The 27,893-nt window shown below is 43.8% G+C and overlaps 1 protein-coding gene across 1 annotated transcript; it reads right to left on the bottom strand.

Moving 5' to 3' along the window:
• Positions 1–27,893, bottom strand: LOC127050342 (activator of 90 kDa heat shock protein ATPase homolog 2-like). The gene is made up of 9 exons (XM_050952216.1): positions 27,794–27,893; positions 27,285–27,475; positions 9,514–9,599; positions 8,873–8,987; positions 8,121–8,209; positions 6,942–7,064; positions 4,053–4,154; positions 1,717–1,768; positions 1–1,411 (listed from the first exon to the last, which is right to left on the bottom strand). Exons 1-9 carry the CDS (start codon positions 27,871–27,873, stop codon positions 1,236–1,238), a joined length of 1,014 nt encoding a protein of 337 aa, XP_050808173.1. The 5' UTR covers positions 27,874–27,893; the 3' UTR covers positions 1–1,235.

Raw genomic sequence — 27,893 nt, forward strand, 5'->3', positions numbered from 1 at the left:
TCACTGTAAAATTTTCTTTATTAATATGACTGATTGCTATTCTGTGCATTTGATTAAAATGCAGTCTGAGTCACCTCTGTCACAATTTTTCTTAGTCAATTTTGTCTTAAATTCAGTATTGCACAGGTAAATTATTTTTTATTCCAATTGTTTACAAAATTACTCAATGTATTTAAGAATTCTTCCCAATTCTTGCTAAATTGTTATATCTTCACTATTAACCTATCATGGTTAACCCTTATGGTGCATTTGTGTCAAATCGTTGGGTTTTATTTGCTTTGCTTTCATTACAGTCCTATGGGTGGAATAGTTCATTAAGGTGAACTGAAAGGGTCCAAGTTAAAAATGTATTTTCAGAATTCCAAGAGGAGAAAACAGTCTAAGTGAGAATGGCTCTTTAAATAAATATGGAAATTATTGAAATACAAAATTAAGTTACTTCCCTTACAGCCTTCCTGGCATCTCTGCCAGAGCAGCAACTCCCATCACAGGTACCGTTAACAGAGAGAAGATGAAGACAGGAGTTTAGAAAAACAGACCAAAATAATGGCATCTCCTAGTCAACAAGGGTTGTTGTAATTTGGTTAATCCTCAGGACGTACAGCAAAGACTTAAGTGACTGTCTTTCAAATGTGCAGCTGTGCTGTTTGAAGACATAAGAAGCCTGCAGCTTGTTTTTCTATGGTTTGAGATTAAGTGCTTTACTTTAAGTGGCTGTATAATTCACTCATCATTTGATCTTACAGGATCAAACTATGTCTGGGACATTTTTTTAAGACTTTCAATTCACCTTTTAAGCAGCAGTGTATTTAAACACAGACATTCTACCCACCACGAATGGATTCTTACTAAACAATGCATGTGTCACCTTTGTTTTGGACTAGCCTACGTAGTCGCTAGTCTCTACTAAATGAGCTGGCCAGTATGATGTAATACCATGAAGTTTATATTAGCTGAGTCACACTAAAATTTAAGTTTAGATAATAAAACAGTGATCAGTTCTCAAACTGAAGGTGTCTAAATATATAACCTCACTTACGGAAGAGAGCGTTTCATTCACTGAAGATCCATAAATAGCACTTAATTATATACAGTATCACAGAAGCGGATCTTTATTCATCCCCCATAAATAAATAAATTTTCTTAAAAAAAGAGGGGGGGGGGAACAAAAAAGGGAGACAAACTTATTTATATATAAAAGTAATGCGCTAATAAAACTAACTACAGTGCAATCGTCATTCAGTATTTACTTTGGCCTGCTGCAGTAAAACACGTATTTCTTCAAAATGTTGCTTCTGCCAACACTGTCTTGTACTGTCTTCATTACAGACAGGGACTCCTTTGCACTCTAACTGTAATTCAGTTTGAGTTACCTGATCCTTGAAATTCAAAGCAACCGTTGCATAATATTCTGGAAGAAGAGACAGTACAATATTCAGTAATATGTTTATTAGTAAACTTGGTTTTAATACCTGATTAATAAAAGTTTGCTTTACTAATTAAATTCAATCTTTCATGAACTCACCTGTTTCATTTTGTACATAAATGTACTTATTGCCCTTTCAAGAACAAAGACAGCAAAAACTCCTTCCCTCAGTGGGACTAACACCAGGCATTGTATTGGGCTTTCTCAAACTTTAGCTCCAATTTAAACTGGGATTAGGCCCCTGTGAAAATCTGACCCATAAGTACTATGGGGTTAGAGAAACAACATACCATGAGGCCAGTTCCTGCATCTCCATTTCATGACAATCCTTTGGCTGGGTAACTGTAAGACAGATACAGATGTACAAAAATCATGACAAAATAATACCCCACTACCACCACCTTTTTTCAAGAATCTCATCTGAGGGCCTGCCACATCTCATTCCAAGAGGATCCTAGCTGGCACTGGCCAAGGATTTTCCAATGTGAAAGCTTTTTCCATCATAAAACAGGGTGTTGTCAAATTAATTTTTTTTTCCTATGAAAAAGCTGGTTTGGTAAAAGTTTGTTTCCCAAAATTCTGAAACAAAATTTTCGGGCTTTCTCCCTTCAATTTCTAATTTTTCCACCTGCAAAAGTTGGACAAACAGTAACTGTGAGGGAAAACACTTAATCCCAGTTTTTATCCAGCTCTAATCATGACACTCATAACTGGGGGCACACTTTCCTACTTTCTCCTAGCAATGGACAAAGGTCAGTTGTTCATGCTCATAGCTACTGCTTTAAGCAGCAGCCATTGATAACATGGACCTTAGCATGGGTGACTGGGATTACTGCATTGATTCTATATTTTCCTCTGAGAAATCGCAGAAAAAAAGTGGGGGGGTAACTGATCACCCACCTCTTTAGTACTCTGCTCTGCCACCCATCTTGCTCAATATACATTTGAGGCCACTGGATGAGCTAGTGATGAGATGGTTTGAGCTGTGGTACCGACACACAGCTCTAGAGCTCCTTTCCATCAGTTCTAGATTGTGTGGCGTCTCAGCAACTGGCTGAAATAGGGAACTGAAAGCAAGCTGGCAGAGGCTTAGTACAGAAGACACATGTGACAGCAGTTGGGTTAGAGTAGTGGTGCATTCTCCCATTCAGGGAGTTTGCCCATCCTTCAAGATTTACAAATAGGGGTATTTTTTTATTCACAACTTCCCCTAGAGTCCAGGTAGGTTCAGTTCCATTTGTACTTAACATGACCACTGTATCTATGTCTCTACGATGTAGAACTTGATTGTTGACTGGGGATACTGCCTAAAGAGGTTCTTTAATTGTTACAGCCATAAATCTGTGGAGTGTCTTTTTATAGCTAGTTGCTGGCACTATCAAATGAATTATTTCATTTGATGAAGTGGGTTCTAGCCCACGAAAGCTTATGCCCAAATAAATTTGTTAGTCTCTAAGGTGCCACAAGGACTCCCCGTTTTTATTTCATCAGTGCATTCCTAAGTTTAAACATCTTTATTATAACTGGAGCCAGTGCGCACACTCGGTACCATTTGGGGGAAAGGGGATCTCGAGCTTTAGGAAATCTGAGGCATGCCTAAAAGATGAAATACCTAGAACTAAATCCTCTAAAATCTGCAGTAATTTTAATTCCAAAAATTGTTTACTAGTTTACTTAAATCAAATCCTGAGTAGTGTAATTAAGGGATTAGAAGCTAGAACTGACACACAGCTGAATGGTAAGTTAAAGGGTTTCAAGACAACTTTTAAAAAGTATCAGGACAGAGCATTTTCCCTAGGTCGTTTTTCATTTAAAAAACAACTTTTGACATTATTCAGAGTGGTTGATACCACTGATCTCTAACAAGAGAGGAGGTGCCACTGGGACATGGTCCCTCATCAAAGCCTCGATTGCCCCAGGCTGATTTACAGAGAAGGCTCCATCTGTATGCAGATCTACTTATTCCAGGTAAAAGAAGGATGCCAGTTTCTTCCCCTCCACTGTATAGATGCCCATACTTTGGTATTCATGTAGAAGGAGTCTTCATAGGTTTCAGTGGTTGGGGCAAGAGGAAGGTGGAGCAGAGCTCTCCATGGCACTACTCTTTGCTATACGCTTAGTGTTGTGTGGAAATACAGGTCTACTCTGTATTACCTTCCTCAGCATCCCCTCTATGCAGCTGTAGGGGAGCATAGCCAGGGACAGTGTAGCTTCTGGCTCTGAACAGAATGGGACCTGCTCTCCAGAGATCCACATGTTTGATAAATGGTACTACCTCTAGTCTGTAATCTCAATCCCAAATTCTTCTATTAAAAGAGACAGTGGTAGAAAAACTTTAAGGCAACCACACGCTGTTTTCCTATTCCCATGGTTCCAAGTGAGGCTTTCCCCACATGATAGATAATCTGGGCCAGAAAAGGAGAAAGTCAGGAATCTTCTACATGGTCATATTTTGTTTTTTATGAACTAAATCTGCACAGAGAAACTAAAGCAAGGTTACATTTTACTCAGTATTCTCCCCTGTGGAGTAGCCATTTAAGAACCTTCTGGGCCCAAACATCATCAGCGTGAGACTCCAAAAGGGCAGAACATGGCATCTGATTTAAACGGCAGGGTTTCAACTTACCAATTCTATATATTCACCGGTAATACAACCATCAAACATTTGAAGTTTTCCTCCTCTTTTGGCTTCAATCACAGCACAACTTTTAGAAAATTTCTGCACCAACTAGGAAAACAAAAAGCAAACATGCACAGTGTAAGAATTAAATCAGCTATTCAATAACACATAACTTCTACGATTTCTGGATAGCTTCCAGGATACTGGGATGAACTAAAAGGGCTACTGGAGATTTCTAATGCCAATGGTTCTGTGATGAATGGATGGCTCTCGAAAAGCAATTTTATGTGCTTGAACTTTGAAAAGTGCTCCAGTCAAATCAATATATCACTGATTTCACTAAGAAAAATCATCATATGATTAAGTTACAAAGTGCTGAGAAACACATTTGGTAGGTAAAAGGAGCAATCAATGAGGGTATGTGGAAGGGGCCATTAGGTAAAACAGAGGTAGAGAGTTCAAAGCAAGTGAAGTGGCTGCAGCTATATTTGGATTAGGAAACAGGCAGACTGATCTTCCTTCTGCCCTGATGAGATGGAAGCAGCAGTCTAGACACATGGAGCAGGATTAGTTGAAAGTCATGAGATGTTATATTCTCTATCCCATATCAGAAGACTGACATTAATCCCTGATTCTCCTGAGAATTACAATTTTTGGAAGTATTGGCATTCCAGTCTAAAATCTTCTGATATATTCTAGGGCTTCTTGAGAGGACACTGATGCATCCTAAACTTGCGATTTGAGTGCTTCTCCACAGTAAACCTTGCAAGAGAGGTAGAGGTAATCATATCCATACACATACTAGCTAATGGAATCCATCTGGAAAATGGGGATAAGAATGCTTAACATTTGTAAAGCACTTTGAGATCTTTGGCTTACAAGTGCTTACATAAAGGATTAAGTATTTATTATTACTGAGTATTTATTATTATTGTGAGCTGAGTGCAAAGGAGACAGACTGCATTTCACTTGCATACTAACAACATGCAGCATGAGACTTCCCAAACCCTATTAGTGGAGCTGTTGTGGGTGGATAAACAATGGCCCAGCACCACCTTCCAGGGATGCTCAGAAATTAAAAAACAAGACTACCAAGGGCCAGTCTGTCTAGTTTGGAAAGATCTGAAAGTAAGTTATCAATTCCTCATGGGCAATGGTATTAAAAGCCTGCTGACAGGACCAACAAAATTAGCAGACCCTTCCTTTGGCCACTGCTAGCTGGCCAGCTTCACATCAATGCACAGAGCTCAACGAAATACACACCGTCAGATAAACTAAATATCTCCATTTTGCTCTCCACTTTACACACCATGATAGTTCTTCACCTTCAAAGGTAACAGCAGCACTAATGGAGCAAATGGTGCTCAGGGCCGGCTTTAGGAACTGCGGGGCCCAATTCAAATACTCGGCAGCGGTCCGGGTCTTCGGTGGCACTTTGGCAGCGAGGGTCCTTCACTCACTCCAGACCCCCCGCCGCCGAAATGCCACCAAAGACCTGGAGCGAGTGAAGGACCCCCCGCTGCCAAAGTACCGCCGAAGACCCAGACCGCCGCTGGGTATGTAAAAAAAATTTAAAAAGGCGCCGGGCCCTCTTAGGCGCAGGTGCAGGGCCATCTTAGGTATGGGCACAATTCCAGGCAAGCGAGGGAATCGGCCTAAAGCCGGCCCTGATGGTGCTAGTTAGAATTACAAGTAGAACCCTTATAGCAGACAGAGGGAGACCTGCAACCCAGGACACCTACAACCACCCCACCGGCAGCAGAGGGGCGGGACAGGAACCAGAAATAGAAAAGGCAGGCCCTCCAGTTCAGTTGGAGGAGAGCTGCCAGAGGAGCAGGACATCTCTCTCCCCCACTGCTGGAGCTCAGACCCAAAGGAGGCCACTACAGCACCAGAGACCTGGAGGCACTGCCAGAGCTGCCAGACACAGGGACACTGAAGTGCTGTTGGGGCTGCCACTAGCCGTTTACCCCAGCGAGACGAACGAGGACCCAGGGACCCCCTGAATGGGAGTGTAGGAAGGCGCCCAGAGAAGCTGAATAGGGTTTGGCTCTGTTACTTACTTTAAGCTGGCCAGTGTGCTGCAGCCCAGCCAAAGACCTGACCCCCCTAGACTGCTGTGTTGCTCTCCTGGACTGCAGGCCAGAGCTGTTAACTGTTCGCTCTTCTGCCCTGATTGGAGGGCCCTGAGCATATAGACTCTCTACCGCAACTCCCTTTTGGGTCAGGACCCTCAATTTGAGAAACGCTGTTCTCCCCTGTGAAATCTGTACAGTATAGGGTAAAAGCACACAAAAGACCAGATTTCATGGGAAGAGCCCAGATTTCATGACATGTTTTTCATGGCCGTGAATTTGGTAAGGCCCTACATATAATATTTCTCATTACTGGTTATAATTAAACTCTTCAAATAAAATAACTTTTCTACTTACTGGAACACCAATCCCTTCAGTTACATCACTAAGAACACATAGTCCTATCTTCATAGACTTTAAGGTCAGAAGGGACCATTATGATCATCTAGTCTGACCTCCTGCACAATGCAGGCCACAGAATCTCACCCATCCACTTCTATAACAAACCCCTAACCTATGTCTGAGTTACTGAAGTCCTCAAATTGTGGTCTGAAGACCTCAAGCTGCAGAGAATCCTCCAGCAAGTGACCCGTGCCCCATGCTACAGAGGAAGGTGAAAAACCTCCAGGGCCTCTGCCAATCTGCCCTGGAGGAAAATTCCTTCCCGACCCCAAATATAGTGATCAGTTAAACCCTGAGCATGTGGGCAAGACTCACCAGCCAGCACCCAGGAAAGAATTCTCTGTAGTAACTCAGATCCCACCCCATCACAGACCACTGGGCATACTTACCTGCTGATAATAATACAAAGGCTTCTTACCTCCTTAGTTATGAAGATGCTATAAAGCTCCTCTACTGGAGAGTCAAATGTCTCTTTCAGAAGTATCTTTACTGTTGGAATCTTTACACCAACTGTATCCAAGGAAACTGGTATAACAGAATCCTGTAACGCAAACTCAGGATAAAGTGCCACTGTATATGAATAGCAAACACGTATATATTCCACACCAAAACTCTATACTAGAGAAATTATTAAGTTTGCAAAGTCAACCACTCAAGAGTTAGGGAATGCCAGGTTTAAGGCTGTCCAGGCATTATTAAGTCTGCTCCCTTGTGCATATGATTACATGATAACATACTATTCTATATTAGGGTTAGATTAAGTGAGCACCGTAGTAAAGCACTAGGAAAATCTGAGGCAACCCTAACATACTTTTGGTGACAGGCAACAGAATGTGGAATGAATTAATTAGACCAGGGATTGACAACCTTTAGCACACGGCTCACCAGGGTAAGCACCCTGGCAGGCCGGGCCGGTTTGTTTATCTGCTGCATCCACAGGTTCGGCTGATCACGGCTCCCACTGGCCGTGGTTCGCCGCTCCAGGCCAATGGGGGCTGCAGGAAGTGGCAGCCAGCACATCCCCCAGCCCACGCCACTTCCCGCAGCTCCCATTTGCCTGGAACGGCGAACCACGGCCAGTGGGAGCCGCCATCAGCTGAACCTGCAGACGCAGTAGATAAACAAACCGGCCCGACCTGGCCCACCAGGGTGCTTACCCTGGCGAGCCGCGTGCCAGAGGTTGCCGATCCCTGAATTAGACTGAGGAAATGAGGGAAGCAGACAAATTTCAGCCTCTCCCTCTTGAAGCTGTCATTGTTACTGACAGAACACTGGGCACCTTTGATCTCCCTTTCTCTGTCTGAAGATTCTGTGGCCCCGCAATGATTCTATTTCTACATTACCTGAGCACTACAGAGACTGGTCATAGCATTCATGTTGGTGAATTTACTGGCCTCCATCCCAAAGGTGATTTTAAAAGTGCACCAAACACTTACTGTTACAGATGAATGCTCCGCATTACAGCACTATATATATCTGCTGTTAGTCATGGAATAAATCTTAAGTTCTCTATTCCATCTATGATGGCAGAGTTTAGGACCAACAGCATTCATCTTTCCCAGTGAAACTTACATAGTAACTCCTAAAGCCAACATACCTGCACATTATTCTCACTCAATTTTTTTTTAACCACCAGTTCCGGACCAGCTGAAGTTTTGGTTGGTAGGATCATTCCCAGAGTAAACTCTGTAAATAGAGGAAGTAAAAAATACCTTCTAACTTGAGGCCAACCTGTACACCCAACTACGCCCCTTGGCCCCACTACAGCCAAGCCCTTCCCCCTCTGCTCAGAACTGTACTTATTTTAGTAAAGATCTGAAAATGAGAACAGCCTGATTTCTACTAAATTCAGGCTTTCAGTTTTTGATTTTTCACTTATGCCTAGAACATTCCCTGACATTTTGGAATTGATTGGATTCTGTTTTCAGAAGTTACCACATTACAGATACAGAGAAATGCCATTGAGTTAAGCGTACGGCCTTGCTTTGCTCAGCCAATTAATTTGTAAGATCTTTAGGGCAGGGACTGTAGCTTCACATATGTTTTTATAGCACTTATGACAATACGGTTCTGGTCCTGATTAGTGCCACCAGGCTTTACTGCAAAATAAACATTCTAGAAAAAAATAATAAAACTTTGAATATCCTGACTTTGGTGAAATTAAAACCTTAATGCAATATTATAATGAAAATGAAGGCATTGGGGTTTGCTTTTGTTCTTAAAGTAATATGAAAACAGTTTCTAGCAGCTCAGATGAAAATGGATCACTCTCTCTTCAAATATTCAAGCAGGGAGATTTCACTAAATGGGCCCATATAGTCACAGTGTGAAGAAAGGATCTTAATGTACCTGTTTTAAGAACTTTCAGATAATCTCTGAGAGCCTCCCTGACTTTTGAAGTTCCTTCTGTTCTCATAAGATTCTTTAGCACATCTCCATCTCCTTTCTTTTTGCTTACACTTATCTACAAATAAACATAAAAATCTAAGAGATGCTTTGTACAATTTGATTTTTGGGGAACAAGTAGTGTTGGAAAATGCTATTTTTGGTTTATTCAGAGGACAGGTGCAGAATAGATATTTCAAGTGCTAACTTTCCCACTTTATCATGTCTTTAAGCTAAACCTGGATACTTTTTCTAAAGGAAACACAAGCAATTTTGTCTCCATAATAACTCAAAAACTAGCCAGAAGTTTAGATAGGTTTCTCCCCCAGGAGTTCTTTAGAGACCACAATATCAACGATATTAGGCTAGCACCAAAGTAGAGGTCTTAAGATTAAAAACTGACAGACGGTGAAGCAAACATAGGGCTCATAGTGTTAATGTTTTTGGTTCTTGACATCTTTTATCTTTAGAATACTAAAGACACACTAGCTAAGTCTTGTTGTTCTCCTATTATTCAGTTAACAGGAAATGTAATGGCAACAAAAGTTATTAAGTTTATTTTAAAATTCTTACCCTTTACAGCTATGTTAGTATTTATTACCTACCTCTGTATCATCCACCTCATTTTCTTCTGACAGGTTAGGAATTTCAACAGATCCCTCATGTTTCTCACCAGATTCTTTCATTGTACCTGCATTAACAGAATGAATTCTTAAATGTAATAACTAAAGACCTATATTTTCCATGATAGCAGTTTTACCCTTGTAAATGCTTTATGCAGAACTACTATATATTGCAGTTTAAAAATAGAAGGCCTGATCCTGCAAACAATTCTGAGAGAAGTGCATGCTTGGCAAATAGTGCCATTGACCTCAATAAGGCAACTCATGGTAGTAATCACTACACTAATAAGGACTTGTCTACACTTGTGGTAGTGTGTAGGGTATATGTAGCTACACACCACAGTGAAAAGCAGGGAATAGTTCTGGCAGGGGGAGGCAGTGAAGAAAGATCAGAGCCTTTCCCCATTGCCTCCCACCAGCCATAGCCTTTCCCTGCTGCAGGGATAGGCTCCAGCAGCTTCCTGTGTTGACGGAAAGCTCCAGCAATGGGGAGCTGTTGAAGCCTTTTCCACTTTCTCTCCCCACTGTCAAAAACGTTCACTATGGCAGGGAAAGGCTCCAGCAGCAGGGAGGCAGTGAGACACTACACTGCTGAAAATAGGAGTGGGAAGCACCGTGGAGTGTATAGAGAGCCGTGTAGGAGATACGCCAGAATCTTAAGGTGTGTCTTTACTCTAGTTGTCTAAGCAGTGCCTCATCATCTACAGGCCAGTAAAGGAGAAATAGCTCAGGAACAGGTTTACAGAGTTGGAAAATGAAAAAGGGCACAGCAGGTGGTCGCTGAAGGTGAGAGGGCAAGGAAGAAGAGAAGAGCAGCTAGTCCTATAGGAAGAAGGGATGAGTCAATGGAGATAACACCAAATATGAGCCCCAGGAGGATACAGGATGGGTTGTGGAGGATTGCAAGGGACAATAGAAATCGAGAGGACTTGCATCCAGAGGGAACGGGACAGACCAGAGAATCGCACTGTCACCAGGAAAAGGCAGGTCTACGTGATTGGGGACTCCTTACTGAGGGCTGGTCTACACTACACATGAATAGCGTAGCTGAAGTCGAAGTATCTTAGATCGAGTTACCTACCATCCTCACGGCGGGGGATCGACGTCCACAGCTCCCCCCGTCGACTCCGCTACCGCCGTTCGCGTTGGTGGAGTTTCGGAGTCGACAGGAGCGCGTTCGGGGATGGATATATCGCGTCTAGATGAAACATGATATATCGATCCCCTAGAAATCGATTGCTACCCGCCGATACAGCCGGTAGTGAAGACGTACCCTGAGAATAGACAGGCCTGTAACTAGAGCTGATCCAGAGAACAGAAGGGTGTGCTGTCTGCCAGGTGCTAATATACGAGATGTGGACCTGAGGCTGAAAAGGATCCTAATGGGAGCGGGAAAGAATCCGTTGATTGTCTTTCACGTGGGAACAAATGATATCGGTAGATTCTCACTAGGACGCATCAAAGGAGTCTATGCCAGGCTGGGGAAGACGTTTAAGGAAATCGAGGCTCAGGTGATCTTCAGTGGGATTCTGCCTGTTCCTAGAGAAGGGCAACAAAGGTGTGACAAGATTTTGGCGATGAACAGATGGCTCAGGCAGTGGTGCTATAAGGAGGGCTTTGGGATGTTTGGCCACTGGGAAGCATTCATGGACAGAGGACTGTTCTCTCGGGACGGACTTCACCTGAGTAAGGAGGGAAATAGACTTCTAGGATGGAGGCTGGCACAACTGATTAAGAGAGCTTTAAACTAGGAATTTGGGGGACATGGTTGGGAGATGTCCAGGTAATCTCCATGCCGGAATTTAACATTAAGAGGGAAGAAAACAAAGTAAGAAAGGATACAGCCATGGGCAGGAGAATGGACATAAGGAGGAAGGGTAGTATAGATACCAGTCTAACTGGCGATAGTAGTGGTAGAATGTCTGTGCCTAACCAGGTAAAGAATGTCAGTGAAACCAAACGGCAAAAATTAAGATGTTTGTACACTAAAGCAAGGAGCCTAGGTAACAAAATGGAGGAACTAAAGCTACTGGTGCAGGAAGTGAAACTGGATATTATATGGATAACAGAAACATGGTGGAATAGTAGTCATGACTGGAGTACAGGTATTGAAGGCTATGTGCTGTTTAGGAAAGACAGAAAAGGCAAAGGTGGTGGAGTAGCATTATATATCAATGATCAGGTAGATTGTAAAGAAGTAAGAAGCGATGGAATGGATAAGACAGAGTCTGTCTGGGCAAAAATCACACTGGGAAAGAAAGCTACTAGAGCCTCCCCTGAGATAGTGCTTGGGGTGTGCTACAGACCGCCAGGATCTGATCTGGATATGGATAGAGACCTCTTTAATGCTTTTAATGAAGTAAACACTAATAGGAATTGTGTGATCATGGGAGACTTTAACTTCCTAGATATAGACTGGAGGACAAGTGCTAGTAATAATAATAGGGCTCAGATTTTTCTGAATGTGATCTTCACATCTTAGAGAGCTGATTAAGAAAAAGCAAAAAGCCTAGAAGGAGTGGAAGATGGGAGGGAATAGCAAGGAAAGCTACCTTATTGAGGTCAGAACATGTAGGGATAAATCTTTTAATTACTTAGGTGATGGATTTCTTCACCAAGTAGTTGAAGAACCAACAAGAGGGGATGCCATTTTAGATTTGGTTTTGGTGAATAGTGAGGACCTCATAGAAGAAATGGTTGTAGGGGACAACCTTGGTTCGAGTGATCATGAGCTAATCCAGTTCAAACTAGATAGAAGGATAAACAAAGATAGGTCTGGGACTAGGGATTTTTATTTCATAAGGGCTAACTTTAAAGAATTAAGGAGATTAGTTATGGAAGTGGATTGGACTGAAGAACTTGTGAATCTAAAGGCGCAGGAGGCATGGAATTACTTCAAGTCAAAGTTGCAGAAACTATCAGAAGCCTGCATCCCAAGGGGAAAAAAATCATAGGCAGGAGTTGTAGACCAAGCTAGATGAGCAAGCATCTTAGAGAGCTGATTAAGAAAAAGCAAAAAGCCTAGAAGGAGTGGAAGATGGGAGGGAATAGCAAGGAAAGCTACCTTATTGAGGTCAGAACATGTAGGGATAAAGTGAGAAAGGCCAAAAGCCATGTAGAGTTGGACCTTGCAAAGGGAATTAAAATCAACAGTAAAAGGTTCTATAGCCATATAAATAAGAAGAAAACAAAGAAAGAAGAAGTGGGACCGCTAAACACTGAGGATGGAATGGAGGTTAAGGATAACCTCAGCATGGCCCAATAGCTAAACAAATACTTTGCCTCAGTCTTTAATGATGCTAATGAGGAGGTTAGGGATAATGGTAGGATGACAAATGGGAATGAGGCTATGGAGGTAGATACTATCACATCCGAGGTAGAAGCCAAACTCGAGCAGCTTAATGGGATGAAATCGGAGGGCCCAGATAATCTTCATCCAAGAATATTAAAGGAACTGGCACATGAAATTGCAAGTCCATTAGCAAGAATTTTTAATGAATCAGTAACCTCAAGGGTTGTACCGTACGACTGGAGAATTGCTAACATAGTTCCTATTTTTAAGAAAGGGGAAAAAAAGTGATCCAAGTAACTATAGGCTTGTTAGTTTGACATCTGTAGTGTGTAAGGTCTTGGAAAAAACTTTGAAGGAGATAGTAGTTAAGGACATTGAGGTCAATAGTAATTGGGACAAAATACAACATGGCTTTACAAAAGGCAGATCGTGCCAAACCAACCTGATCTCCTTCTTTGAGAAGGTAACAGATTTTTTAGACAAAGGAAACACAGTGGATCTAATTTACCTCGATTTTAGTAAGGCATTTGATACGGTTCCACACAGGGAATTATTAGTTAAATTGGAAAAGATGGGGATCAATATGAAAATTGAAAGGTGGATAAGGAACTGGTTAAAGGGGAGACTACAACGTGTCGTACTGAAAGGTGAATTGTCAGGCTGGAAGGAGGTTACTAGTGGAGTTCCTCAGGGATCAGTTTTGGGACCAATCTTATTTAGTCTTTTAATTACTGAGCTTGGCACAAAAAGTGGGAATGTGCTAATAAAGTTTGCGGATGACACAAAGCTGGGAGGTATTGCTAACACAGAGAAGGACCGGGATATCATACAGGAAGATCTGGATGGCCTTGTAAACTGGAGTAATAGTAACAGGATGAAATTTAATAGTGAAAAGTGCAAGGTCATACATTTAGGAAGTAATAACAAAAATTTTAGTTATAAATTGGGGACAAATCAGTTGGAAGTAACAGAGGAGTAGAATGACCTCGCAGTATTGGTTGATCACAGGATGACTATGAGCCGCCAATGTGATATGGCCGTTAAAAAAGCTAATGCGGTTTTAGGATGCATCAGGTGAGGTATTTCCAGCAAAGATAAGGAGGTGTTAGTACCATTATACAAGGCACTGGTGAGACCTCATCTGGAATACTGTGTGCAGTTCTGGTCTCCCATGTTTAAGAAGGATGAATTCAAACTGGAACAGGTACAGAGAAGGGCTACTGGGATGATCCGAGGAATGGAAAACCTGTCTTATGAAAGGAGACTCAAAGAGCTTGGCTTGTTTAGCCCAACCAAAAGAAGGTTGAGGGGGGATATGATTGCTCTTTATAAATATATCAGAGGGATAAATATTAGGGAGGGAGAGGAATTATTTAAGCTTAGTACCAATGTGGACAGAAGAACAAATGGAAATAAACTGGACACTAGGAAGTTTAGACTTGAAATTAGATAAAGGTTTCTAACCATCAGAGGAGTGAAATTCTGGAACAGCCTTCCAAGGGGAATAGTGGGGGCAAAAGACATATCTGGCTTTAAGACTAAGCTTGATAAATTTATGGAGGGGATGGTATAGCCTAATTTTGGCAATTAATTTGGCAACTGATCTTTGATTATTAGCAGGTAAATATGTCAAGTGGTCTGTGATGGGATGTTAGATGGGGTGAGATCTGAGTTACTACAGAGAATTCTTTCCTGGGTGCTGGCTGGTGAGTCTTGCCTACATGCCCAGGGTTTAACTGATCACCATATTTGGGATCGGGAAGGAATTTTCCTCCAGGGCAGATTGGCAGAGGCCCTGGAGGTTTTTTGCCTTCCTCTGCAGCATGGGTCACAGGTCACTTGCTGGAGGATTCTCTGCACCTTGTGGTCTTCAAACCACAATTTGAGGACTTCAATAACTCAGACATAGGTTAGGGGTTTGTTCTAGGAGTGGGTGGGTGAGATTCTGTGGCCTGCATTGTGCAGGAGGTCAGACTAGATGATCATAATGGTCCCTTCTGACCTTAAAGTCTATGAGTCTATATCTGTTCTAGGCATGTGTGCAGTGCCTGTACTATACATGCCACCATAAATGAAGCCCTAGATCATGATCCTGGAACTTGTCACACACGGAGAGACTGATGCACTTGAACAGAATCTCACTGAAGACAATGGGGCTCCACACAGGCATAGCAGTTCACATGAGTGCAAGAAGTTGCAGGATCGGGCCCTTAGTCCACACTGTTCTGCTTTAATTTGTACAGTTCTATGAACGGTATTTGCTTCAGTAAAGATTCCTCCTCTTATTCTTAAAAAGTTTTTGGTGTTCATTAAATTTATTCATCCAGCAGATCTGGTTTAAGTGCTCTTCAAACTGTACCAGCGGCATTTCCATTCTGTCACAGCACCCATGTCACACCATTAAATGTTATTTAAACATGTGCAAGTCCCCAGCAGCAAAGATGTTCATCAATGCTCACAACAAAACTCTCTAATATAAACACCCTGCAATATCATTTACTGCATTTCAGCAGTAACACTGCAGGGACAGGCACTGCTGCAAAGTGGTGAAACAGCTGAAAGGCACAAAGTCACTCAAAAGTCCCTTCTTCCAAATATCCAGATCCAATTGCCACATAACTCAATGGAAAAACTTCCTTTAACAACATTATGCACAGAACTGGGCCCTGAATGAGCACCAGACTATCCATCGAAAGAAATGCCCATACATGAATATATCCTGACTTGCTGCAGGTAAAGCTCACACTAAAGTAGACAAAAAGACATTTATGTGCAGTTTCTGTAATATCTGAAGGAAAAATGAGGTTTTTTACTTCTTAATCAGTGTGCCCAAAGAAAATGTGTGTTTAGACTTATTTTTTGAACAATGGGGCACATATCTGCAGGATGGCTTTTCTAGCCAAGCTTGCTGAATGGATAAGAGTTTAGGGAAGTGTTGGCAAACCCATGTAATCATTGCAAAAAACAACAACAAAGATACAAATAAAAGTAACTGGAAGGTCTAATTTATGACTAACAGAAAAAGAGGCTTTTTAAACATTCAATTTTTATTTTTTTAAAACAGCTAACGATGCTATACATATCAGTCACTTGGACAGACAATACCTGTGCTGGTCAGCAAATTCTAATCTAAATATTTACTGGATAGAGCCACACTGCTCACTGGAGATAATGCTTTGCATTGTAAATACCACTTTGAGGTAGGCACATATTATTATTGTCATTTTATAGATGTGGCAACATGCGCTGATCCGCTCTGCTTTGGATCATTATCAAGCAGAACCCATCTTCAGCACAGACAATATCTTTTAGAATGGTAGTTGAAGCATGAAGGAACATATGAATCTTTAGCGCATCTGGCACATAAATACCTTCTGATGCCGGCTACAAACGTGCCATGCGAACGCCTGTTCTCACTTTCAGGTGACATTGTAAACAAGAAGCAGGCAGCATTGTCTCCTGCAAATTGCAACCAAACTTGTTTGTCTGAGCAACTGGCTGAAGTAGGACTGAGTGGACGTGTAGGCTCTAAAGTTTTACATTGTTTTATTTTTGAATGCAGGGGTTTTTGTACATAATTCTACATTTGTAAGTTCAACTTTCATGATAAAGAGATTGTATTACAGTACTTGTACTGGGTGAATTGAAAAATACTATTTTTTTACAGTGTAAATATTTGTAATAAAAAATAAATACAAAGTGAGCACTGTACACTTTGTATTCTGTGTTGTAACTGAAATCAATATATTTGAAAATGTGGAAAACATCCAAAAATAACAAATGGTATTCTATTATTGTTTAACAGCATGATTAATCGCGACTAATTTTTTTATTGCGCGATTAATCATGATTCATTTTTTTAATCGCTTGACAGTCCTAGTATTAATGAGTTTTGGTTCCCAGTCCCATTTTAGATCTACTAGACCACATTACATTTTGGACAAGGTTATTTCAATATTAGACAAATTAACATTGAAAGTACCTTGCTCAAAAGGACTGCAGGTGTACTGGATTCCAGGACAGTAAGTTCACAGGTAGTTTTTATAGAACATGTACAAAAACTACGACCATAATATAAAGCTCTTCATTAAAATAGTTATGATACCATGGGGATACAAATATTAGTTTTAGAATTTAATAAAGAAACTGATGTTTTTAATTTAAACCAACTTATTTTATTTAAAAGTGGTGTTAGTTCTTCACTTTCTTCCTAGTCTATGGTGCTAAAGTGGATTTTTGTGCATTCTTAAATCGGGCTTTCCTAATTGTTATTGAATTTCATATTTACATAGATTTTGATTCTGCTAAGAAATGTTCATTTTTAAAATAGTAGATTGAACGCAGAATATTACAGAAAACGACTAGATGGGGAAGAACTATTGCTTTAAGTTTGAGAATGTTCCATGCTGTCAAACTCCCCAGTTCTGATCTTATTTCTACTTCCAGTTGGTCAGAGAACATGCAGGAGGGAAGTCCTGATACAGACCCAAACTCATGACCAATAGCTCTTGGAACTCTCAGTGAAATACTAGAATCTTCAAGCAAATACTCTTAAATACAGATTCACAAAGGAATGCTACATTAATATATGGTAGAACACTGAATGCCTGTGAGATTAAGTGCTCTTATCACAGTGTAAAAATAGCTCATAATTGTTAATCGCTTCTGGTTTTCATCTCAGAAAGTTGTGGCAGGTAGGAAAAAACTATTTGGGAAACATTTGTAGCAAGACAATTATATTTTGTTCTTCACAATGTATACAATTAAGCTACCCTAAATATAGCCTTTATAACTTAGTTCTTTATAAGAACAAAAGAACGGCCATGTACCGGATCGTACGCAGCCGACATTAAAGCACTGCCGTGACAGTGCTTTAACATCTCTGCCCCTTTTGCCTCCTGGTTGGCAGCCCTGCCAGCAGGGCCAACGATGGGAGGGGGAGTGCAAAAGGAGTAGCTGCCCTGGGAGGTGGCAATTTAAAATGGCCTGAGGCTCCTTGCTGCCGCTGCCACAGTAACAGCCAGAGCCCTTTTAAATCATCCCCGGAGCCCCAGGTAGCATGGATCAGGCAGCAGGGATGGGCTAGCTGGGGGAGGCTCACCCCAGCCCCACCCCTTCTGCCCAAGGCCCCGCCCCTTCCGGGGGCCCAGAGCCAGGCCCCCGTACCAGTAAGTGTTTAATATTACTTTCACTCCTGCCAAAGGTCCATTTAGCCCAGTATCCTGTCTTCTGACAGTGGCCAATGCCAGGTGCCCCAGAGGGAGTGAACCTAACAGGTAATGATCAAGTGATCCATTCCCTGTCACTCATTCGCAGCTTCTGGCAAACAGAGGCTAGGGACACCATCCCTGTCCATCCTGGCTAATAGCCATTGATGGACCTACCCTCCATTAATTTATCAAGTTCTTTTTTGAACCCTGTTATAGTCTTGGCCTTCACAACATCCTCTGACAAAGAGTTCCACAGATTGACTGTGCGTTGTGTGAAGAAATACTTCTTTTAAATCTAAATTTACTTCCTATAAATCTAAATTTGCATTAAACTTTTTTCAAGGTAACCTGAGCCTTTGTAAAATTGACAAGTAATGTTTTATGTTTATTTTTAAAATATATTGAGTAATTTAATATTGATTAAAATGTATTTAAATTGCCATGATTTAAATAATTGCACCCTGCATAATACTACTCCATGCCTCTCTCTACGTTGTTTCATTTTAGTTACTTTCAACACCTACATTGCATGGATCTCAACAATTAAGAATGTTTTCTTAGCCCAGGGGTTCTCATAACAAATTTTTGGTGGCCTCAGAGTGTGGCCACCAACTCTTGCAGGTGGCGCTCTGACAATTTTTCCTAAAATACTTAATTAACTTTAGGGGGAAAAAAAATAAGCACATATACACATCCAAATCAGCATAATTTATTTATGTACGGGTTTTTTTTTTTGTTGTTTGTTTCTTTTTTCAAGCTCAATAATAAAAATAATCTGAAGTTGTCTCAGTTCTTTACTGGACTTAAACAGAATAGAAACAAAAATAAGGTGCTTTGCATGTTCTTGTCTTGAATTTCCTGAGTGTCACTAACATGTTAGTGGTAGAGTGGGCCTCAATCCTGGTCCTCCTTAAGTGGGAGCTAAAAGCAGTGTAAACATTGCATTTTATAGTGTCAGGTAGCCAAGCTGCAGGAAAGTTGGACAGCAGGGCTGTGCATGGCATGCGCACAGCACTGGAAGCAACTCCATAAAATATCTCATCAGCTAAATGGAGAGGAGAGGAAAAAATTGCAGACAGCCCACAGGAGTGGAAAACACGATTATTCATGACACTGAACCATAATCCCACTTTGGGGCAGGGAGAGTGAGAGGGAAATAGGCTGCATTCACTACTACTCCCATCTCTTGCAGTAGTGATTGAAGTCTGGCTGAGAGCTAATTACACCTCTACCTCGATATAGCGCTGTCCTCGGGAGCCAAAAAAACTTACTGTGTTATAGGTGAAACCGCATTATATCGAACTTGCTTTGATCCACCGGAGTAAGTAGCCCCGTCCGCCCGGAGCACTGCTTTACCGCGTTATATCTGAATTTGTGTTATATCGGGTTGTATTATATCGGTGTAGAGGTGTACCACATTTTGGGAATGAATACTCAGCATTGCAATATCTGTGTACAATTTCCCAAGTACACAGTTTACATCAGCCATCAGCCTTCTCTAGGATTTGTTCCCAGAGAAGAAAAAACTCACTGAAGAGATATGGTTACACAATACTCATTGAAAAGAATGGTTGCATTTGCTAAAAAGAACTGATTACTTGATCAATTAAGCAGATTTATTAATTCTCACTGGCTAGTGTACCTCATAATTCATTTTTCTTAAAGTCTTGAAATTATTCACACTCCTTTTTGCAATTTTCTTTACATACTGTATTACAAGTATGTCTGTATTTTTTTTTTACACTTTTCCTGAAACAGTTCCTCATTTCCTTGCTGCCACCATGAATACATTAATTGAATACCTATCATTTGTATGCTCGATAATTTTAAACAATGCAAACAAATCATAATAAAGCAGATCAGGATTGTCACAATGCCAATGCCTGTTTCTTGCAGAGTAAAATGAGTCATGTCCTAATTTATTCAAAAATACTGAATGGGAACGTATCTGTTTTGCAGTAATAAAATTAAAGTATGGAAAAAAAATCAAGAAAAAAAGACCAGAGTTTCAAGATTATTTCAAAATAACCTATTTTAGTAGCTGAGACTCACTGATTTTGTTCCTCTCTGATTTCTTTGCCACTTCAATTCAGTTTATGAAAATATTACTGCTTTTCCAACCTAACAAAGAGTTTGCTTTCTAGAACAATCATTCCAGGAAACTTGTGCCCACCACAAGGCCCCAATCCTGCAAGCAGGTTTGCATAGCCAGACCTATACACACACACAGACCACCACTGACTTCAGGGGGCTCCACGTGGGTGTGGGATCTGCCTAGAGCCTGTGTGGGCAAACATTCTGGCCCGAGGGCCACATCTGGGTATAGAAATTCCATGGCAGGCCATGAATGCTCACAAAATTGGGTTTGGGGTGCAGAAGGGAGTGAGGGCTCTGGCTGAGGATGCGGGCTCTGAGGTAGGGCCAGAAATGAGGAGTTCAGAGTGCGGGAAGGGCTGGGGGAGCGGGGATGACACAGGGCAGGGGGGTGAGGGCTCCGGCTGGGGATGCAGGCTCTGGGGTGGGGCTGGGGATGAGGGGTTTGGGGTGCAGAAGGGTGCTCCAGGCTGCGACCAAGTGGGTCGGGGGGGAGGGGGATCAGGGCAGGGGCAGGGGGTTGAGGGGCTGGGGAGTGGGTAGTGTCTCAGGGGTGCAGGCTCCAGGCGGTGCTTACCTCAAGCAGCTCCTGGAAGCAGCAGCATGTCCCCCCCTCCGGCTCCTACACGGAAGCACGGCCAGGTGGTTCTGCTGTGCGCTGCCCCGTCCGCAGGCACTGCCCCATGCGCAAGTGCCATTGGCCGTGGTTCCTGGGCAATGGTAGCTGCGGGGGTGGCGCTTGCGGTGGGGGCAGCGTGCAGAGTGACTGGGTGCCTCTATGCATAGGAGCTGGAGGGGAACATGCTGCTGCTTCCGAGAGCCACGCAGAGTGGTCCCCAACCCTGCTCCAGGCAGGAGCGTCAGATCACTGCAAGCCCCAGACCCCACTCCCCAGTAGGAGCTCAAGGGCCAGATTAAAAACGTTGGCAGGCCAGATGCAGCCATAGTTTGCCCACCCCTAGCCTAGAGGGTCCTGTTCAGGTCTTAACGTGCAGACATGCTGTATTTACTAGTGACAGTTTTCAGTGCTAATATGGAAATGTGGCAAAGAAACCTAAAGCAACTTTTCCAGTGACACAAAGGATGGAAATTCATTACTATTTTAAGAACAGGTGACACAAACACCTTCAGAGATGATCTACGAATATTTGGTCCCACCTCAGTGTGGGAGGTGTACTAGATGGCATCACACAGTCCCTTCCAGTCCAATGTTTCTATGGCTATGAAGTTTTGAGCAGCAAAAGTGAATCTTCTAAGAGAAAGAAATTACCCAGTATAGTCTTTCAATCATCAATCCGTATCTTTTGGCCCAGAACAATCTCAAACCAAGATCTATTGACACAGTGCAGCCAAGAGGATCTGAGCACCATCATTGCCAGGAGGCGGTGGAGATGGATCGGTCATGTGCTTCGGATGGAAACTGAGTCCATCACCAGAGTAGCAGTAAGATGGACACCTGAAGGCAAACAAAAACGAGGCCGCCTGAAAACAACATGGCAAAGAGCTGCGGAATCCAAGCTGACAGGAGTGGAGGAGCTTCATCACTGCCCTAAATGCCAGAGGCGTAATAGGAACATGATGATGATCCTTCAATCATAGCTGTGAGAATTGATAGCACTTTCGCTGGGCTAGCAGAAGCGAGACTGACAGCAAGTGCTGAGAATAATGTGAGAAATACACGCAAATATTAAGAAGAATATTGCCCTAATGCAGGGGTTCTCAATCTTTTTTTAACACCCCCCGACACACACGCTATAAAACTCCACAGCCTGCTTGTTCCACAACAACTGTTTTTCTGCATATAAAAGCCAGGACAAATGCTAAGGGGGATAACAAACAGGACAACTGCCCCAAGGCCCCACAGAGGGTCCTATGAACCTAAATTGCTCAGGCTTCAGCTTCAGCCCTGGGTGGCAGGGCTTGGGGCCTTGGGCTTAATCCCCATTAGGTGGTGCTATGATTTTGTTACCGAAATATCGGGTCTGCCGAGCTGAGAGCCAGTGACAGCCAGACAGGTATAAGGAAAGGTTGCTTTATTCTGCAGAAGAAAGGAGAGTTTCGTACCTTCGTACAAAGACTCTACTCCATACAAAAACCAAGAATCTTTTATACACACTTACACACAGGCTTCGGTCGTGTTAGCATTTGACTGGTGGTTAGCAAACCCTGCACTTTTGCAATCTGCTCAGCAAAAATCAGCTTAGGACCAGCTTCAACTGCCTCAAGACCGATAAGAGAAGACAGTTCAAAAGTTCAGGCTACTGTGTCCGTGAGGTGTCCAATTTCCCCTAATGGTTGCCAGCTATTATAAGGCTACTAGCTGTTCGGGGGTTGCTGCTGACTGTCACAGTCCCCCCATTCGGGCCTGATAATCCAAACTGTCAGGCCCGATACGCAATTTGCGATCAAGCTGGAGGGAGAGATAGTGTGTTCTTCTACAGACAGTAGAGCCCTTAGTAACAGCACTACACAAACATTTTGCACATTGCAACATTATCCAAATGACCCATAGAAAGAAAAGAAAGAAAATAATCCATTTGACAATTTTACAGAAAAGGCCAGTAAACCATGACCCGAGGTCTGGGAGGAGGTCCTCAAAATTAAGGGTATGATCAAGAGATACAGTGTGGAAAACAACAGCTGCATCCTTGATGGCCTGCAAATCCTCCTCAATTAAACCAGAGCGATTAATATAAAAACTGCATCTTTCCCCAATGCGAGCACAGGACCCCCCTACCTCAGCATTCATGGCATCTAGCACACGCTTATTTTGCAGTGTTATTTCTGCTATATTATTGATTTTTCATTGTAACTTTTGGAAAGCATCAAAGGAGGCATTAGCTGCTTTTTCACGTTCTGCAGAAATGTTTACCACTGCCCTTTTCAGCTTCGCTACCCCCAGTCCAAGAATAAGTCCATGTATAAAGGAATGAAATCCTGTTTGCCTGATTACTAGGGGGGTTTTGGCACGTTTAACCCGAGCCCCTTTAAAGGGTGTGAAGAGCTTGTGAGAATAAGTCCCCAGGTTGAGGATTTGCCGTGAGTCCAGTGTGGTGTTTACTTGAACGTCTGGTAATATTCTGGCCACACCACACTGGCCATGCCAACCCGGCAGGAGAGCTTTATAAACATTATGGCCACAAATAAAATACAGACTGGGGCTTTGTAAATAAAGGGTGAGGGAGCTTCCTGATACTTGGTGGTGCCAATCTACCCTAACATCTCGATGTTTGGAATTGCAAAATACCCGACCCCGGCACCACCAATGGGATTAATTCAAATGTCCCATGGCGTGGGTGTTGTTTAAGATACCCCCACCGTATGTAACAGCAAACAAGTGTGATATAAAGCTTACTAGCGCCCCTGGCATTCAGAAATTTTTATAAGGGATGAGTGAGGTGATAAAATGCCAGAGGAAATGTCCATATAATATGCATGGGTCTCATTTATGGGACCCAAGGGAAGGAATGAAGGAAACCACTCCCCTTGATAACCTTCGCCTGTCAATTTCGCAATATAGGCCCTTTGAAACTGGCAGGGAGGTCTCTGGGTGTCTACACCAATTTTTAAGGAGTAAAAGGTTCCATTTTTAACACTAACTAAGGGTTTGATCACAGGCTTCTAAGGGGATGTAACCCAGTTTCTTCCCGGTCCCGTCAATAGCCTCAAAACATAGGGCCAGCTTATACCCAAACCCAAGGATATTGAAGAGAGGGACCCCTTGGGCCTCTCAACTATGATGCCAAACCTCAGACGTTTTCCCATACTTATCGGATTGGTATTCTCCTTTTCACCACCACTCAGCTTTCCGCACCACTTGTAGGGAGAGAGTTACCTGGTTACTGTATTTCTGTCTTATACCTTTGGGTGTTAGGTGTGTGGGCGGAACTGAGCTTCTTGTTCGTAATTCCTCAGGGTGGAAGCCATAGTGTGCAGGGAAGCCCTGAGGTCGTATTAAGATCCTTCTGTTCCATCCCCTGTAGCAGTCAGCGTAAGCAGAGATTGCTGGCTTGGATTTTTTGGATTAGACCACTATTCCCTCCTTCTTTCTGTTTAATTCTCTATTTGAGTGCCAGAAAAGGGGGTGGGTGGGTCTCAGCGGAAACCCTCTAAGGACAGCCCTTTGGATTACATGTTAAATAAGTGGCCTTTACCCGATGGTGTAACGCCAAAGATATGCGTAACTATTGTAAGCAGCTTGGTCATTAGAAGAGGGAGTGCCCATACCAATCCACTGGGCGGCAGCCCCGCCACCCAGACCCACCGCAACACCAGATGACTGTGGGGAGAACAGACGTTAACGACAATGAGAAATGACGGCAACCAGGGGGTTCTTCTGTCACCTATTCAAATGATTTTACCACTTATGTTTGTTCCTCCAGTGACCCCCAGGTCCGTCTAACTTTGGGAGGAACCGTTTATTCTTGTCTTCTGGACTCTGGGGCTGCCCTCTCCACTGTTACTGTCAAGCCGAAGAAGGAAAACCTCATAAATAAAAGTATTCCGGTAATGGGTATAGGCGGAAAGCCATTTGACTGTTCTGTGTTGCAGGAGGCTACTGTGAAAGTTTCTGGTGTCTCCGCCTCCCATGCCTTTTTGCTAGCTCCAGATTCCCCAGTTAACCTCTTGGGCAGAGACCTCTTGTGTAAATTGCAAGCTCCGATCTTTTGTTCAGATGACAGGATCGTCCTCCGGTTACTTCAAAACCAACTTCTACAGCTGCGTGCTGTTTTGACCCAGGCTTCAGAGGACTCGATCCTGCCTGCGGACCGGATCCCACCCAAGCAACTCAGACAGGAGGTAAAAGTCTCCCTATGGGGCACTTTAAAAACAGACTTGGGCACTCTCCGGACAGAACCAGTGCGTATAACCTTGAAGCCAGGCATTGTAATTCCTCGAATTCGTCAGTACCCCATCCCCCAAAAAGCTCTGCTAGGCTTCCGGAACCTTAACACCACATTCCTGCGGTTGGGAGTGCTAGTTCGCACCAAGTCTCTTTTCAACACCCCCATTCTGCCAGTCAGAAAACCTGACACGGATCCAGAGGGAAAACCGGTATACCGATTTGTCCAGGACTTGCGTGCAGTGAATGAAGTCGTTCAGGCTAGACACAACGTGGTACCTAACCCTCACACTATCCTGACTGCCATTCCAGCAGGTACTGCTTGCTATTTGATAATAGACTTGTGTAATGCCTTTTTCAGTATTCCCCTAGATCAAGACAGCTGGCATATCTGTGCATTTACATGGACGGATCCAGAGAAGGGGAGGGCAGAACAGCTGACCTGGACTCAGCTACCACAAGGATATGTTGAATCGCCAACCATTTTCTCCTCTATCCTGACACGCAATTTAGCTGATATTAAGCTACCTAGTGGGTCCACTTATCTCTTGCATGTGGATGACGTCCTGGTTTTTTCTCCTGATCAGGTAACATGCGAAACAGACATTATTTACTTGCTAAATTGCTTGGCAGATAAGGGACATAAAGCGTCCCCTTTTAAGCTTCAGTTTGCCAAGGACCAGGTAACCTACCTCGGTCATGTACTGACCCCGGGACATCGAGCTCTATCTAGTGCCCATATCCAGTCAACCCTTAACATCCCAAGGCCACAGACTAAATGTGAAATGCAGGGATTTTTAGGCCTTGCAGGATTTTGCCGTTCTTGGATTCCAGGTTTTGGAGAAATGGCAAAGCCCCTTTATGAGCAGATAACCATGATGCCAAGGAGCCCCTGCACTGGAATTCTGGGGCTGTCAAAGTCTTTCAGGAGATTAAAACAGCCTTGGCCTCAGCTCCAGCTCTTGGGCTCCCCGATTATTGGAAGCCCTTTGTTCTCTATGTGCATGAGCGACTAGGGGTGGCCTTAGGTGTCCTGGCCTAGACTTTTGGGCCCAAGGAACGACCTATGGCCTACTATTCCCAAAAACTGGATCCAGTGGCACAAGGCTTTCCTGCTTGCCTTCGGGCGGTGGTTGCTGCTGGCCTTCTGGTACCCCAAGCAGAGAAGGTTACTTTAGGCCATCCGACGGTCCTACAGACCTCACATGCGGTCCAATTACTGCTAGTCCAAAAGGGCACTCAGCATTTAACCTCTCAGAGACTAACCCAATTGGAAGTTTCTTTATTGTCCAGAACCAACTTAAAGATTGAGCAATGCCATACCTTGAACTCTGAGACCCTTTTACCTTTTCTGGACAACAATCATAAGCCTTCACATGATTGTCTTCAAGTAGTGCATTATCAGGAAAAACCTCGACCAGATTTTTTAGATGTGCCCATTCCAAATGCTGACCTGGAACTGTATACAGATGGCTCGGCACGGGTCGTGGCGGGCCAACGAATATCTGGATTTGCAGTATCTACCCAGTTTGAGGTATTACAGTCTGCACTCCTGGAACCCTCAACCTCAGCCCAGGCGGCAGAATTGTTAGCCCCCACCTGAGCATGTGAGCTGACAGCAGGTCAGTCTGTAAACATCTATGCTGACTTGAAATACGCTTTTGGCGTTTGCCATGCCAGGAGCCAACTCTAGGCAGAGCAGGGTTTTATTACCTCCGGTGGCACTAAAGTAGCACATGGGCCCTTAATTCTGGAACTATCAAAGGCTGTGCACCTGCCATCTGAGATTGTCATTATTCATGTTCATGCCCACCAGAAGGAAAATGATCCCACCGTCTGTGGGAACCGATTGGCTGATGCAACCTTATATTACCAACCAAATGGTGCTCGCACCCTCTCCCCATCAACACCGGTCCCATCGGTCCCTGAACCATCAGAGGTTAGTTGCAGGGAGGACGTAGGGGCCACTAAGACACCAAGGGGGGAGTGGCAGCTACCTGATGGGAGAAGAGCCTTGCCCCGGGCTGCTCTGCTGCCTGCCCTATTTAAACTACACCAAGAAACGCACGGCGGAACAGAGGCCATAGCAGCTATTGTGAACAGACTTTGGTATGCCCCTACTTTGCAGACCCCTGCCGTGAATTCTGCTCAGGGGGTCCGGATCCCTGGCTGAGACCCACTGCCCTAATGCACTGCACAATCCAAAAAGGCTCCTGTTGCTGCCTCCATGAGTTTGCAGCCCACAGGGGATGCACATGCCACTCCACCTTGTGCTGTATTTCTCTTTGCAAGAGGCCCAAGAAGAGTCATTTACCTTTCCAGCTAAGTTTGATGTTCCATTCGTAGAAGAAAATCAGTTTCCCTTTCCGGCTGTTGCAGGAGGCTTCGCCTTCCACTTGCTTCAGGTCGCTTATTTCACAGCTGCCCGCCTCGTTGCCCACCACGATGCCCACCAGCAGCTCCTCCAGTTTGCTTTTCGACCAGCTGGTCGCGTCCCGCTCCGTCCTGCGGCAGAGGGCGGAGAGAGGGGGGTGTGGCGCGAGCATCCCGGGCTGCGCCTGTTCCTGCGCCAGGCGCTGCGCTCAGCCCCGTGCCGCAGCCGGAGCGAGCCGCCCGCTGCCAGCCCCGCTGCTCCCCTTGAGACCAACCGAGCGCGACCTGGCGCTGCCGGGAGGCTCAGCACGGAGCCGGCAGCAAACCCTGCAGCCCCGCACCCAGCGGCGGCCTCGGCCCGGCCGCTCCCAATGTCTGGGCAGCCCGAGCCGCTGCAGGGATGGGGGAGAAGCCGCCGGGCGGCCGCAGGCCCCGTCCCCGCCCGCTCACCAGTGCCAGTTGTTCACGTTGGTGGCGTCCGCTCGCTCCTCCACGATCCAGCGCGGGTCCCCCTGGCCCCACTTGGCCATGGCGCTGCCGTCTGCCCGGC

The sequence above is a fragment of the Gopherus flavomarginatus genome, chromosome 4, assembly GCF_025201925.1.
Source record: "Gopherus flavomarginatus isolate rGopFla2 chromosome 4, rGopFla2.mat.asm, whole genome shotgun sequence".
NCBI classification, from domain to species: Eukaryota; Metazoa; Chordata; order Testudines; family Testudinidae; genus Gopherus; species Gopherus flavomarginatus.